We start from the raw sequence: 14441 nt of genomic DNA on the forward strand, positions 1-14441 counted from the left end.
CACCCCCGCAACCCCTCCCACCCCGCCCAGGTTCGCCACCATGCAGCAGAGCGGGCTACTCTTCTACAACGGGCGCCTGAACGAGAAGCACGACTTCCTGGCCCTGGAACTCGTGGCTGGCCAAGTGCGGCTCACATATTCCACGGGTGGGTGCCCCGGATGTGACGGCGAGAGGGTGCATGTGTGCTGGAGGACGTAGGGCCCAAGTCCCCTCAGGTTTGCCTCACTGTGCATCTGAGCACACACGCCACGCCATACAAGCAGTGAAGACCTAGCTCCTTGTCCTTCCCTGTGGGAAGGTCCCTCCCTCCAAGAAGTCTGTTTCTCCTGTCTGTTCAAAGGCACTCTGGGCCAGCCATTGTAGTCACCAATGGGGAACTGATTTGATGCATCCAGGGTGGCCCTGGGAGTGGCTGTGCTTATATAACTAGAGTGAGATGGGGCGACTCCACTGCTCCTGATGATTCTACATGTGTCTCCCCTCCAGGTGAATCCAACACAGTGGTCAGTCCCACAGTTCCAGGGGGCTTGAGTGATGGGCAATGGCATACAGTGCATCTGAAATACTACAACAAGGTGGGGACCATCCCTGGCATCGGGTATGAGGGGAGTTGGGATGCTGACTTCTGCTCCTCGGGGGTTACTAGGGGCACTGTTGACTGGTGTGCCTGGGTCTTTAGCCCCGGACAGATGCCCTAGGGGGTGCACAAGGCCCCTCCAAGGACAAGGTGGCTGTGCTGAGCGTGGATGATTGTGATGTGGCCGTGGCTCTGCAGTTTGGTGCTGAAATTGGCAACTACTCATGTGCGGCTGCTGGTGTGCAAACAAGCTCCAAGAAGTGAGGCCTCCGCCCCTGGTCCCCTTGTCCCCTGCCTACCAAAGCCCACTCCAACCCTTCACATCCCATTCCTCATCCCATCCTGCCAAACTCTCCCATCTTTCCCCCAAACCACCAAGATTTCCTTCTCCTTTCAAAGACCCTGAAAGCCTGCTCACCCTAGCCCCCAGTCCTGCATTCCACCCCAGACTTCCACCTCCCACACACAGTCCCCAGGCAGTCCTTCAAAGCCTCCACCTCCCCACCCCAGTCTCACTAATGCCCCACGTCCCCTCCGAGTCCCTTAATCTCATGTCCAGTCCCCAGACTCTTCACGTCTCCATCCCCTCCCCAGCCAGCCAGATGCCTCACTCTTTCATCATAGCCCTTAACCGCAGTTCACCTACTTTTCCCCAGACCATCGGCCCATCATGAGCTCCCCTTTGCACCCCAACTAAAGTAAGACCCTAACTCCTTCCCCAGCTTGGCCTTATTTTCCTCCCTCAATCACCCTACCCTCTGGGTCCTATCCCCTGCTTCCTGTGGCCCCCCAGGAGCAACTCTGCTTTGGCCCCAGTCCTACCAATGACCCAAACCCCTGATCCCCAGGTCCCTGGACCTGACGGGCCCTCTTCTTCTGGGGGGTGTCCCCAACCTCCCCGAGAACTTCCCCGTGTCCCATAAGGACTTCATCGGCTGTATGCGGGACCTACACATTGATGGCCGCCGAGTGGACATGGCGGCTTTTGTCGCAAATAATGGCACCATGGCAGGTAGGCCTGAAGCTTCCACCAGCCCAGCCCAGCCCATGGCCCTGTCCCCATCATAGGGAGGGAGCAGAGGACTCCATGGGGTGACTCCACATCTGACTTCAACCCAGTCTCTTTGGGTGGCAAGCACCATGCTACAGCCCAGACTTTAGGGCCTGACTCTTACCAACCCCACCCATCGAAAGAAAATGGGGCTGAGATCTTGGTGTCTTTCAGCCCCTCTGGACACTAAAGTCCTGTCCAGCACTTGTGCCCCCCAACCCTTGTTCTCATGTCTTTCCTCTCCCAGGCTGCCAAGCCAAGCTACACTTTTGTGACTCAGGCCCCTGCAAGAACAGTGGCTTCTGCTTGGAGCGCTGGGGTGGCTTCAGCTGCGACTGCCCTGTGGGCTTCGGTGGCAAAGACTGTCGGCTCAGTAAGTGGGCAGCATGGGGTGGGGGGGGCCTGCAGGGTTAGATGTGCTCCTGGAGCAGGGACTGTAACCCTGTTTCTCTTATCCACTCAGCTATGGCCCATCCCCACCATTTCCGTGGCAACGGCACACTGAGCTGGAACTTTGGAAGTGACATGGCTGTGTCTGTGCCATGGTACCTGGGGTTGGCATTTCGGACACGGGCAACGCAGGGGATCCTGATGCAAGTGCAGGCTGGGCCACACAGCACGCTCCTTTGCCAGGTGTGTCCACTCTGCTCACCCTCCCTATACTCTCAGTTCTCAGTCTCTTACACCACCACTGACATTCTTATGGGTTCAGGTTGGTCACACAGCATACTTTTCTGCCAGATGTCCCAACCACACTTGACCCTGCTCTGGACCCTAGCCCTTGATTCTCTTTCCATCATTATATCCTCTGTAGGTGCAGGGCTCCAGCATAGCTCTCTCTCATGCGAGCTGCACCAACCCACCCACAATACCTGGTCCTATCCTCTGCCCCCTGACACCATATCAGGAACATGATGTCCCTGGCACAGTGCCCTGTGTGCCAGGTATAACCTTGACCCCACTGTTCTGATCTCTGATATTTCTGACCTCTGAGCCCTCTGATCTCACCTCCAAGTCCCAGCCCACTTGGGGCTCTAACCCCAGGGCTATGCATCTCTGCCCACAGCTAGATCGGGGGTTACTGTCTGTGACAGTGACCAGGGGCTCGGGCCGTGCTTCCCATCTCCTTCTGGACCAGGTGACTGTCAGTGATGGCCGGTGGCACGATCTGCGGCTGGAATTGCAGGAGGAACCAGGTGGCCGGCGGGGCCACCATGTCCTCATGGTCTCACTGGACTTTAGCCTCTTCCAGGTCTGGCCTCTGACCCCAGGGTAGTCTGTTCTCAGCCTTCCAACCAGATCCACCTTATTTGACCCCACCTCTAGTTCAGCTCCTCTCAGTTCCCTCCACTGCACCAAGTCTGATGTTCTCCCCCCAGTTCCCCACCATATATCTTTGCACTGAGCCCACCCCACCAGCCAGGTTGGTCCACTCTCAGGCCATCCTTGTGCCAGATTTGGGGCCTGGTCTTGGGGAACCTCTGTAGCCAGCACTTTGCCTGATCCCTAGAAGCCCCTTCTAGTCTCTGCCCCAGTCTCTACCCACCCCTGGTCAAAAGCAAGCAATATTAAGGTCTGCTGTGGGTCCAGGAGGGAGGGGGCAGTCTAGAAGGGCTAGAAGAAGGCCAAGATTGACTCTGGGCTATGACGGGTTCATCAGGCCCCTCTCCCGCAGTGCTGACTGCCCCCCTTCCTCCAGGACACCATGGCGGTGGGGAGCGAGTTGCAGGGCCTGAAGGTAAAGCAGCTCCACGTGGGAGGCCTGCCCCCCGGCAGTGCGGAGGAGGATCCTCAGGGTCTGGTCGGCTGCATCCAGGTGGGGGTCAGCATGGGAATGTGATATGGGGCATTAGGGTCAGGGGTCAGGGGTCAGAGGTCAGAGGCTCCTTGGGACCTGAAAGGCAGCATTCAAGTGGGGGTTGGCGCGAGGGGGTGAATGACCCAGCTTTGAGAGCTAGCTCAAGCCTTTCTGTGGCATTGGAGGTGGGAGTCTAGCTTGGAGTATCAAGGGCCTTTAGGAATCTGTGTCAGAAACAGTACAATTAGAGTCCCACGGGGTACCAAATTGGGGATATTTTTGAGGCCTAGGTTTTTTGAGGGTCTCAGAAGACTGCATGTCAGGGGTCATCAGACCGGGTGGCTGGCTCTGCAGTACTTGAGGCTGAGGTGCCTTAACATAGTCTCACCCCTTGCTGGCTGTGTGTCCATAGGGGGTGTGGCTTGGCTCCACACCCTCTGGCTCCCCGGCCCTGCTACCCCCCAGCCACCGAGTGAATGCGGAGCCTGGCTGTGTCATGACCAACGCCTGTGCCTCTGGGCCCTGCCCACCTCACGCCGACTGCCGGGACCTCTGGCAGACCTTTTCTTGCATCTGCCGGCCAGGTGGGCCTTGAGAGGGTTGGGGGAAGGGTGACCTGGGCAGGTGTTAGGGGCCCATGATGAAGACTGGGGAACCTGAAGGAGGCAGGGACTCGGGACGGGTGCCTGCTTCCTTCCAGGCTCTGTGACCAGGGTCCTGAGCTTTCTGACCCAATCTGCAGGTTATTATGGCCCAGGTTGTGTGGATGCCTGCCTCCTGAACCCCTGTCAGAACCAGGGATCATGCCGGCACCTCCCAGGAGCTCCCCACGGCTATACCTGTGACTGTGTGGGTGGCTATTTCGGGCACCACTGTGAGCAGAGGTAAGAGGCTGGGGCTGAGGCGATGGGGAGACCTGGCAGGGACAGGGAGGGTCACTGGGATACCATGGAGGCATCTTACCTGGCTATGTACCCTCAGGATGGACCAGCAGTGCCCACGGGGCTGGTGGGGGAGCCCAACCTGTGGCCCCTGCAACTGTGATGTTCACAAAGGTTTTGATCCCAACTGCAACAAGACAACTGGGCAGTGTCACTGCAAGGTGCGCGTGGCCCCTGACCTTTGAACCCTTCCTTGGACGCAATCTGTAACTCCTGTCCAGCTTGCTGACCTCCGCCACCTGACTTGGGCCCTAACCTCTTGCCTGTGTCCTGTGACCCAGTTGCTGTCTCTCATCCTTTACCCCTCCCTTGCCTTCACGCATGGCCCAGGTGTCCTCTGGCCCGTGAGCGCTGTTCTCTTGACCCTTTGTCCTTGATTCCACTCATTCCCCAAGCCCTGACCTCTGACTTCAGGCCCCTGGCCCATCCTCAAACAGGAGTTCCACTACCGACCGCGGGGCAGTGACTCTTGCCTCCCATGTGACTGCTACCCTGTGGGCTCCACCTCGCGCTCATGTGCACCCCACAGCGGGCAGTGCCCCTGTCGCCCAGGAGCCCTTGGCCGCCAGTGCAACAGCTGTGACAGTCCCTTCGCAGAGGTGACAGCCAGCGGCTGCCGGGGTGAGCAGGCTCCACCCAGCTGTACCCCTAGAGGGCTGGCTCCAGTGTGCCACCATCATGTATCAGTGGCACACTTGGCTCCTTGGGGGCTCTGGAAGCTTCTCCTGAGGGAGACCACTTACACCCAGGGAACTCTACCTTTGCCCTAAGTATTTTGCTGACCTGTCACAGAATCTGACAGGTCAGCTCCTGAGAAGCCAGCAGGAGTGGCGGGCAGTGGGCCTTGGGGTGGGTGGTGGAGGGGCAGTGGGCATGGCTGTCACCTGCCCTGAACCCTGACTGCCTGGCTCAGCACCTCTTCTCTCTCTAGTGCTCTATGATGCCTGCCCCAAGTCCCTGAGATCTGGTGTGTGGTGGCCCCAGACCAAGTTTGGTGTCCTGGCCACAGTGCCCTGTCCCCGGGGGGCCCTGGGTGAGTATGTGGGGGGAGAGGACATCACTGAGGGTGGGGGTGGGCCTGTCCTCTGACTGCTAGAGCCATCTCTTTTCCTGAGTTGGGTGGCTTTGTTCCTGCAAAGAGGTGGAAGTGGGGTGGGAGTCCATGTGGGCCCCTCACTACCGACTAGGGGCTCTGGGCCCTTCCCTACACCCTCATTGAGCCTCCATCTGTTTCTCTTGGCTTCTGGGCAGGATTGCGGGGTGCAGGTAAGGGGTACGTGTTTGCTCAGGTGCGCTGCCCCTCCCACTGCCAGAGCTTTTGCAGATACCTCCTGCTGTCTGAGGTCCCTGCAGACCCTTCCCTGCTGCTTGAAGTCCCTGCAGGCCCCTTCTGGCTATCTGAGTACCCCAGGGTCCCTTCTCTGATGCCTGAGATCCTCAGAGACCCCTCCCTGTTGCCTGAGGACCCTGCTGACCCCTCCTCAGTTCCTGGGGTCCCCATAGGACTTTTCCCACTGCCTGAGGTCACGAAAGATCCCTCCTCAGTCTGAGGACCCCATAGCTCCTTCCTGCTGCTTGGGGGCCCCTCCCCACTGCCTGAGGTCCCCTCAGAACACTCCCTGCTGCTTGAGGTCTCTGCAGTGGCTGGACAGAGATTGTCTGGGTACGCATGCTCATGTGTGTGTCTCTGTGTCTGTGCACGTGTCTGTGAACCTGTTGCAGGGAGGGGATTCTGTGATTAAGTTGGGCTCTCTCTTGTTGGTAGCTACAAACTTTTTTAAGATCCAAGTCAATTCTCATTCAACCTCCATCCCAACCCCAGAGACAAGGGAGAGAAATGACAGCAAAGTAACCACTGGGGCAGTTAAAACTTATGTGAGAATCCTCCCACCTGACTTTGGTCACTGGATGTTCCTAGAAGCCCTCTTCTGTGTTGGCATGTCTTGTGTGTGTGCAAGAGAGCATTGTGTGTCTGTGTGCTGGTCTGGTCCATACATCTGTGTGTGTGTAATAGGTGAGCATTGGTGTGTGTCTGTGTGAACCGGCATGTCTATGAGCCTGTCCTGGCCCACATGGGTGAGTGTGTGCAGCCTCAGTCTTGTGCTTTGTGTGGTTGCTGGTTGAGAATGGTCTACAGTCCTCTCAGGAATTGCCTGACAAGCAGCTGGCGCCTACCTGGGCTTGGGCCGCTACCTCCAGGGGTGCAGCTGTAGATGCTCATGACTCTCACTATCCCCTAGGATAGGAGAGGGTGTTGCGGTTATCTCCTCAGCAAAGGTATCCAGGCCCCAGGCCTGATCAGGGGTTGCCTGCCTCCAGGTGCTGCTGTGCGGCTGTGTGATGAGGCCCAGGGTTGGCTGGAGCCCGACCTCTTCAACTGTACCTCCCCTGCCTTTCGAGAGCTCAGTCTGCTGGTGAGACTGCCCAGACCTTTTCCTGCAACCTAAGACCTTCCTTGGCCTGTGGTGGGCCCCAGATACCACACCCTAGCCCTTGACCTCCTGAGCCTTTCCTGGTTGCCCTTTACTCTGGCAAGGCTTTCTCCCTGTGAGGCTTTGGAGGAAGGCCTAAGGGACCACAGAGCAACCATCTCCTTGTCCTGGCAGCTGGATGGCCTAGAGCTGAACAAGACGGCACTGGATACCATGGAGGCCAAGAAGCTGGCTCAGCGGCTACGGGAGGTGACTGGCCACACTGACCACTATTTTAGCCAAGATGTTCGAGTCACTGCCCGCCTGCTGGCCCACTTGCTGGCCTTCGAGAGCCATCAGCAGGGCTTCGGGCTGACAGCTACACAGGACGCCCACTTCAATGAGGTGGGGCTGTGCCCTTTGTTCTCATTGCCTTAGCCCCCCAGCTCCCAGCCTCCTGCCCCTGGATCCCCAGCTCAGGCCCTTGCTGTCCTCTTGGGAAGTGAAGGACCTGGGCTCTCCCTCTGCCCTTGTCCTCTCCAGCCCCACCCCCTTGCTTGTTGGGGCCCTTCTGAGCACCTGTCCAGACCTCTCATGCCTGCCCCGTCCCCTCATACATCCTCACCACCTGGCTGAGCCCAATTCTATCTCCATCCTCCCAGAATCTGCTGTGGGCCGGCTCTGCACTGCTTGCTCCAGAGACAGGGGACTTGTGGGCAGCACTGGGGCAGCGGGCCCCTGGGGGCTCCCCAGGCAGCGCAGGGCTGGTGAGGCACCTGGAGGAGTATGCAGCCACGCTCGCAAGGAATATGGAACTCACATACCTGAATCCCATGGGGCTGGTGACGCCTAATATCAGTGCGTTGTGGGTGGGGTGGGGCGGGGCATGGCAGGGGGCCACGAAAGGGCAGATACCTGAAGGTCTGAGGGGCTGTGGCTATCGATGCCAATGTCAATGGCAGGAGACTCAGCCACCACCCTCAGTGTTTTGTAGGGACAGGCTCTGAGCTGGTAGCATGGAAAACAGATTGTGGGACTCAGGTGTGGGATGCGAGTAAAAGGGTGTAGAACCCTTGGCAGGAGGGAGAGGTCCATGATGGGTCTCCCCTTTCTTTCTCCCGGGTAGTGCTCAGCATTGACCGCATGGAGCACCCCAGTTCTCCCCGGGGGGCCCGTCGCTACCCCCGCTACCATAGCAACCTCTTTCGGGGCCAGGATGCCTGGGATCCTCACACCCATGTGCTGCTGCCTTCCCAGTCCCCATGGCCATCCCCATCTGAAGGTGAGAGCCCCTGGGGGACCCCTGGGCCAAGTCTGGTCTCTCTGTCCCCCCAACCAGATACCATGTTGCCCTCCTGCCAGTTTTCCCCTTTCCAGACCTCCCCAATGTCAGACCCTCCCACATCTTCCCTCCACGCTCCCACATCTCCCCTCCACCCTCCCACATCTCCCCTCCACCCTCCCACATCTCCCGTCCACCCTCCCACATCTCCCTTCCACCCTCCCACATCTCCCCTCCACCCTCCCACATCTCCCTTCCACCCTCCACCCTCTCCCCATCTCCCCTCCACCCTCCCACATCTCCCCTCCACCCTCCCACATCTTCCCTCTACCCTCCCACATCTCCCTTCCACCCTCCACCTTCTACCCTCCCACATCTCCCCTCCACCCTCCACCTTGCCACACCTTCACTTTGTCAGACCCTCTCCCTCATCATAGATGATCCCTCCCAGGCCTTGACTGTTCATTTTTGGGTTCCTGTTCCCTGCATTCTCCAATTCTGCTCCCGTAGGGAAGAGACCCACATGCTTGATCAGGTTCAGAGCTGGGTTGGTGGGTGCTTTGGGTCAGAGGTCACTGACAGAAGCTCCTCCTCCTCTCCTGGCAGTTCTGCCCACAAGCAGCAGCATGGAAAACTCCACCACCTCAAGTGTGGTCCCCCCACCAGCCCCGCCAGAGCCAGAGCCTGGGATCTCCATTATCATTCTCCTTGTTTACCGCACCTTGGGGGGACTGCTCCCTGCCCAGTTCCAGGCGGAACGCCGAGGTGCCAGGTACTCAGGCCCCTCACCCCTGAGCTTCCTGAGAACTTCTCAGCCCGGCAGCCCCTTTTTTGGTGGGTAGATGCATAGGTTCACAAGACACAGAGAGGAGCACAGCTCCAGGGAGCCCCGTCCTTGCTGGGTTCTGTGTGAATCTTATTCTCTGGAGTTGTGCAGAGTGGCAGAGCCTCTGGCTGACAGACACAGAGCCACACACAGGAGGGATCCATGAGCCAGGTATAGACAGACCAAAGGGCTGACAGAGACAGACAAGGACAGGCTGACTGATGGTGGTCAGATGGGGGTAGGAGGGAGGGCAATCAGAGGCAAACAGTTGCAGGTCCCCTGGAGCTGCTCAGCCCCTCAGCAGCCCAGCAGAGGCTGGAAGGATTCTTAGAAACAACTTCCACTCTGGGGACATCCCAGACCCTGGGTCAGCTCTGGCGAGTGGCATGAAGACGAGGTGAGGCAAGCAGGGTGCGCGTGGGGAGGTCAGCAGTGTGCAAGCCCAGATGAGTGTCTCCCCAGGCTTCCCCAGAACCCCGTCATGAACTCCCCGGTGGTCAGCGTGGCTGTGTTCCATGGACGCAACTTCCTAAGGGGAGTCCTGGAGTCCCCCATCAACCTAGAGTTTCGCCTGCTACAGACAGCGAATCGGAGCAAGGCGATCTGTGTGCAGTGGGACCCACCTGGCCTGTGAGGACCCCCATTCTGGAAACCCTTGGTCCCCTGTTAGCCCTTGGGAGGCCAACTAATAGTCCCTGTCTACCCCTGGGGCCCCCACTAGTGCTGTCATGCAACCCGAACCATGAGGAATGCTGTACCCCAACTCCAGACACCCTCAGCCCTTCCCATGATCTCTCACAAACCCCTGCCTGACAGTGGGTCACAGTTGTGTCTAACTGCCCTGTGGCTGCAGGGCGGAGCAGCATGGTGTGTGGACAGCACGTGACTGTGAGCTAGTGCACAGGAATGGGTCCCATGCACGGTGTCGCTGCAGCCGGACAGGGACCTTTGGGGTCCTCATGGATGCCTCTCCCCGTGAGGTGAGGCTGTGTTCAGTGTCCCAAGGAAGTGGGGGGTCAAAGGGACATGGGGATTCTGCCCAACAGCTCATCAACCATCCCGGTCTCTGTAGAGGCTGGAGGGCGACCTGGAGCTGCTGGCTGTGTTCACCCACGTGGTCGTGGCTGTGTCTGTAGCTGCGCTGGTGCTGACTACAGCCGTCCTGCTGAGCCTGCGCAGCCTCAAGTCCAATGTGCGTGGGATCCATGCCAATGTGGCAGCCGCCCTGGGGATGGCAGAGCTCCTCTTCCTGCTGGGGATTCACAGGACCCACAATCAGGTGCAGGATCAGGGCCAGGGAACTTGTGTCCCGATGACCCTAGTGGCCCAGAAGGCCTGGGGCCAAAACTCAGGGTCAGAGGTCAGGGATGCTCAGGTTGGGGCCAGGGTTTTCGGCAGGGTGCTGGGGTAAGATATTGTGGTTTAGGGGTGAGAGGTGCGAAGCAGATGCCTGGGGTAGGGGTCAGAGGTGGGTGAGGCAGGAGAGGTCCTGACACGCGCCCCCTACCCTCAGCTGGTGTGCACTGCAGTCGCCATCCTCCTGCACTACTTCTTCCTCAGCACCTTTGCGTGGCTCTTCGTGCAGGGGCTGCACCTCTACCGCATGCAGGTTGAGCCACGCAATGTGGACCGTGGCGCCATGCGCTTCTACCATGCCCTGGGCTGGGGCATCCCTGCTGTGCTGCTGGGTGAGGGCTGTGACCCCCAACCTCCATCCATCACATGGCCTGACCCCTGACCCTGTCTCCATTCCTGCTCATGACCCCCAACCTCAAACCCCAAGCCATCTATTCATGGGGGGGCTGCTCTGCCCTCACCCCTGCTTTCTCCCATACATGGGCTGGTCAGCAGCGCTGGAACACACGCCCTCAGTCCTACCCTTTCTCTTCCCAAGGCCTTGCTGTGGGCCTGGACCCTGAGGGCTATGGGAACCCTGACTTCTGCTGGATCTCAGTCCACGAGCCCCTCATCTGGAGCTTTGCTGGCCCTATTGTCCTGGTCATAGTGGTGAGTGCCCTGGACTTGGTGTCCCTTCTGTACTTCCCTCCCTCATGGGGGTGCGGAGGTGCAGTGGAGTCAGCTGAGGGCAGCCAGATGACATTCTGCAGGCTTCCTGGGCTCGGCCTTCATTTTTTGTCCTCTGGTCAGTGACCACCCCCATTCAACTGGCATGGAGATGGGGGCGGGGGGTCAGAGATTCAGTTGCCTGTCCATGCCTCTGCATCTCTCTCTCTCTCAGTCCCTCTCTGGTTCTCCATTTCTTTTTCTGTTATCCTTTGGAGTGTGTGTATACGTGTGAATTTCTCACTGGTTCTGCCTCTCTCTGTGAATCTTAGTCTCTCTCTGTCTCTTATTGCCTCGCTCTCTCTCTCTCTCTCTGCCCTGCCCGGCCCCACATGTCCGGCCGTGGGTCTAGATGAACGGGACCATGTTTCTCCTTGCTGCCCGCACATCCTGCTCCACAGGGCAGAGGGAGGCCAAGAAGACCTCCGCACTGTGAGTTGGCTGGCTGGAGGAAGGGGGGTTCTCAGGATGACAGGTCCTCCTGGGTGGGGTCTGGGCCCCCCAGATCTTCCCTGGTGCAGGTTGGGCTCCAAGTTCTGGATGAAGGAATGAAGTCACACCTGCCCTGACCTGCGGTCCCTCTCTGGCGCTCTCACTATACTGTGGGCCCACATGTGCTTCTGCCCTGCTGTCTCTCCTTGTCCTCTGGGTCCCCCCAGAGTCTCCCATGGCCTGCGTGGCTCACTTGGCCCCCTGCCCTGTGTGTTCCCACCTGTCTTCCATGCCCTCCCTTGTGGCTTCCCATTTACCTCTGTGTTTTTCCACGTGTCCGCATGGCCCTTTGGTACCTGCTCTCCTGCTTCTTTGGGGACCTCCATCCTACCGTCCTCTAGAGACCTCCATGTTCCCATGTGAGTTCCTTTTTTTCGCGTTCCGTGTGTGGCCCGTGTGTCCTCCCGTGTTCCCTGCATGAGCCCTACATGAGCCTTGCATGTCCTCCTGTCTTCCCATGTCCCCACAGCAGGACCCTTCGCAGCTCCTTCCTGCTCCTTCTGCTGGTCAGTGCCTCCTGGCTCTTTGGGCTCCTGGCAGTCAACCACAGCATCCTGGCCTTCCACTACCTCCATGCAGGACTCTGCGGCCTCCAGGTGACTCTGGTGCCCCTCCCTCGCCCCAGAACCAGGTGGGCCTTCAGTAGGCTGGGGCCATCCCTAGGTAGATGCTGACCCCAGGCCTGGAGCTGACTGGTACTGGATAACTGTTGCCAGGCTGGGTACTACCCTAGACCAGACACTGGCCCTAGCTGCTGCCCCCAGACCTGGAGCTGACTCTAATCTAGGCACTGATCCCAGACTGAGTGCTGATCCTGGATTGACCTTCACCAACACCGAGGCTCCCGGGCCCTTGCTGATCCACACCGACCTGACCGACTCCAGCCACTCCTGCTGCTCTGGCCTCTCCCCTGCTGACCTTCCCCGACTCCCTTACTGAGTCCCGCATGGGCTCCTCACTGACCCACGCTAGCCTGCAGTGACTGACCCCCATTGCTGACCCACAGTGACTTATACTGGTCCCTGATTGACCCCTGCCGACCCTGCTTTGACCCTCGCTGACCCACAGGGCCTGGCGGCGCTGCTGCTCTTCTGCGTGCTGAATGCAGACGCTCGGGCTGCCTGGACGCCAGCCTGTCTGGGCAGGAAGGCAGTGCCCGAGGAGGCAAGGCCAGCACCTGGGACGGTGAGTCGGGATGGGGGCCCTGAGAAGCCAGGGTTTGAGGCTGCTTCAGGGTTGGCTCACATTCTGTCTCCACCACCCCCAGGGACCTGGGGCTTACAACAACACGGCTCTCTTTGAGGAGAGTGGCCTCATCCGCATCACTCTGGGCGCCTCCACCGTCTCCTCTGTGAGCAGCGCCCGCTCTGGCCGGACCCAGGACCAGGACAGCCAGCGGGGCCGCAGCTACCTCAGGTGAGGGGAAGGGCCTCCTTGTGAGGGCACACTCAGCTTAGTCCAGCCCCACCTTACCAGGGCTTGGCATGACCAGGTCCTAGGGTGGGTGGCTCCACCCATCTCGGCCATCTGGGGCCCTGCTTCTGCCTCTGCCCTAAATGCTTCCCACCACACACCCAGGGATGCCATTCCACCCGCAGCTGGCTGTGCACTCAAAGACACTCCAGCCTCCAAGGCACCCCATCACATCCCTCTTTCATGGCGGGGGGGCTCCTGCATTTCCAGGGACAATGTCCTGGTTCGACATGGCTCAGCTGCTGACCACACTGACCACAGCCTCCAGGCTCATGCTGGCCCCACTGACCTGGACGTGGCCATGTTCCATCGAGATGCTGGTGGAGTTGGGGCCTGGGGCAGGGAGGAGGGAGGCAGAGGATCTCTCCCCATCCCCTTTTCTTCTGCCCCATACTGGGAGCAGTGGCTGACTGGGGTGGGACAATCTCCCCCAAGGTCCCTGCCTCAGGAGGCACCTACCTCTCCAGCCCTGGTTCTCCCAATCCACTCCTGATTCGTCCTTCCCTCTGATAAGTCCCAGCCCTTCTGCTTCTACCTCCACTCCAAGCTCTGCCCAGGTTCCCATCCCCAACCCTAACCCCCTTGCCGTACCCACCTCTAGACCCTCAACTCCAACTTCCCTTATCTCCAAGTCCCTTACCTCTGAAAGTCCTTCTGACTTTCCCAACTCCAGGCGCAGACTCCGACTCCGACAGTGACCTGTCCTTGGAGGAGGAGAGGAGTCTCTCCATTCCATCTTCAGAAAGCGAGGACAATGGCCGGACACGGGGGCGCTTCCAACAGCCACTCCGCCGGGCAGCCCAGAGTGAGAGGCTCCTCACCCACCCCAAAGGTGCCAGGCGCCCTCTGACCCCTTGGGTGACCAAGGGATGCCCCATTTGTTATCCCTCCAGCTCCCCATCTTTCCTGCAGTTGGGGTTCAGCCCGGTCTTTCTGACCCCTCAGCCATCAGGTTCCCCGACTTCTAGTCTCTATCCACCTCCAGTTAAGGGGAGGGGTTTCACCAGTCACCCCCACCCATTGATCTCTAGGAGATATCCTCCTGTTCCCACCTCTGCTCAAGGAGAACAGCCAGGGTTTCAAGGGTCTAGGGTCAGGGGTCATGAGTCACCGGGATCAAACCAAAAGCTCCTGTAACCTGCCCTGGCTCCACAGATGTGGATGGCAATGACCTCCTGTCCTACTGGCCAGCTCTGGGGGAGTGCGAGGCAGCCCCCTGTGCTCTGCAGACTTGGGGCTCTGAAAGGCGCCTGGGGCTGGACACCAACAAGGATGCAGCTAACAACAACCAGCCAGACCCAGCCCTGACCAGTGGGGATGAGATTTCTCTGGGCCGGGCCCAGCGCCAGAGGAAAGGTACAGTCCCTGAGCCCTGGCCCGCACTACAGGAATGCTGGGGGCTGCTCATGCCCTGAGCCCAGGGACTGCAGCCTCCTCATCCCAAACTGAGAGCTCTTCTTATTCTGACCTGGGGGGCTTCTGCTTCTCTAGCCTGTTTCATGGTCCTCAGGGACTGCTCCTATCC

General features: G+C 59.3%; 1 protein-coding gene across 1 annotated transcript in view; it reads left to right on the top strand.

The window, feature by feature from the left end:
• The window catches only part of LOC108526934 (cadherin EGF LAG seven-pass G-type receptor 3), a 48130-nt gene that overhangs the window by 17903 nt on the left and 15786 nt on the right, over positions 1-14441 (top strand). Inside the window, 30 exon segments of the mRNA XM_017867949.1 lie at positions 31-146; positions 488-576; positions 681-838; positions 1427-1590; positions 1877-2002; positions 2093-2262; positions 2696-2881; positions 3329-3445; positions 3840-4011; positions 4170-4311; positions 4409-4529; positions 4806-4989; positions 5300-5401; positions 6688-6782; positions 6975-7184; positions 7442-7637; positions 7906-8061; positions 8668-8833; positions 9350-9517; positions 9741-9867; positions 9960-10166; positions 10401-10575; positions 10782-10894; positions 11304-11383; positions 11913-12039; positions 12512-12628; positions 12711-12859; positions 13127-13236; positions 13590-13748; positions 14072-14272. Of these exon segments, the coding sequence (XP_017723438.1) occupies positions 31-146; positions 488-576; positions 681-838; positions 1427-1590; positions 1877-2002; positions 2093-2262; positions 2696-2881; positions 3329-3445; positions 3840-4011; positions 4170-4311; positions 4409-4529; positions 4806-4989; positions 5300-5401; positions 6688-6782; positions 6975-7184; positions 7442-7637; positions 7906-8061; positions 8668-8833; positions 9350-9517; positions 9741-9867; positions 9960-10166; positions 10401-10575; positions 10782-10894; positions 11304-11383; positions 11913-12039; positions 12512-12628; positions 12711-12859; positions 13127-13236; positions 13590-13748; positions 14072-14272 (4403 nt within the window).

This window comes from Rhinopithecus bieti, unplaced genomic scaffold, assembly GCF_001698545.2.
Source record: "Rhinopithecus bieti isolate Rb0 unplaced genomic scaffold, ASM169854v2 scaffold_3875, whole genome shotgun sequence".
NCBI lineage: Eukaryota > Metazoa > Chordata > Mammalia > Primates > Cercopithecidae > Rhinopithecus > Rhinopithecus bieti.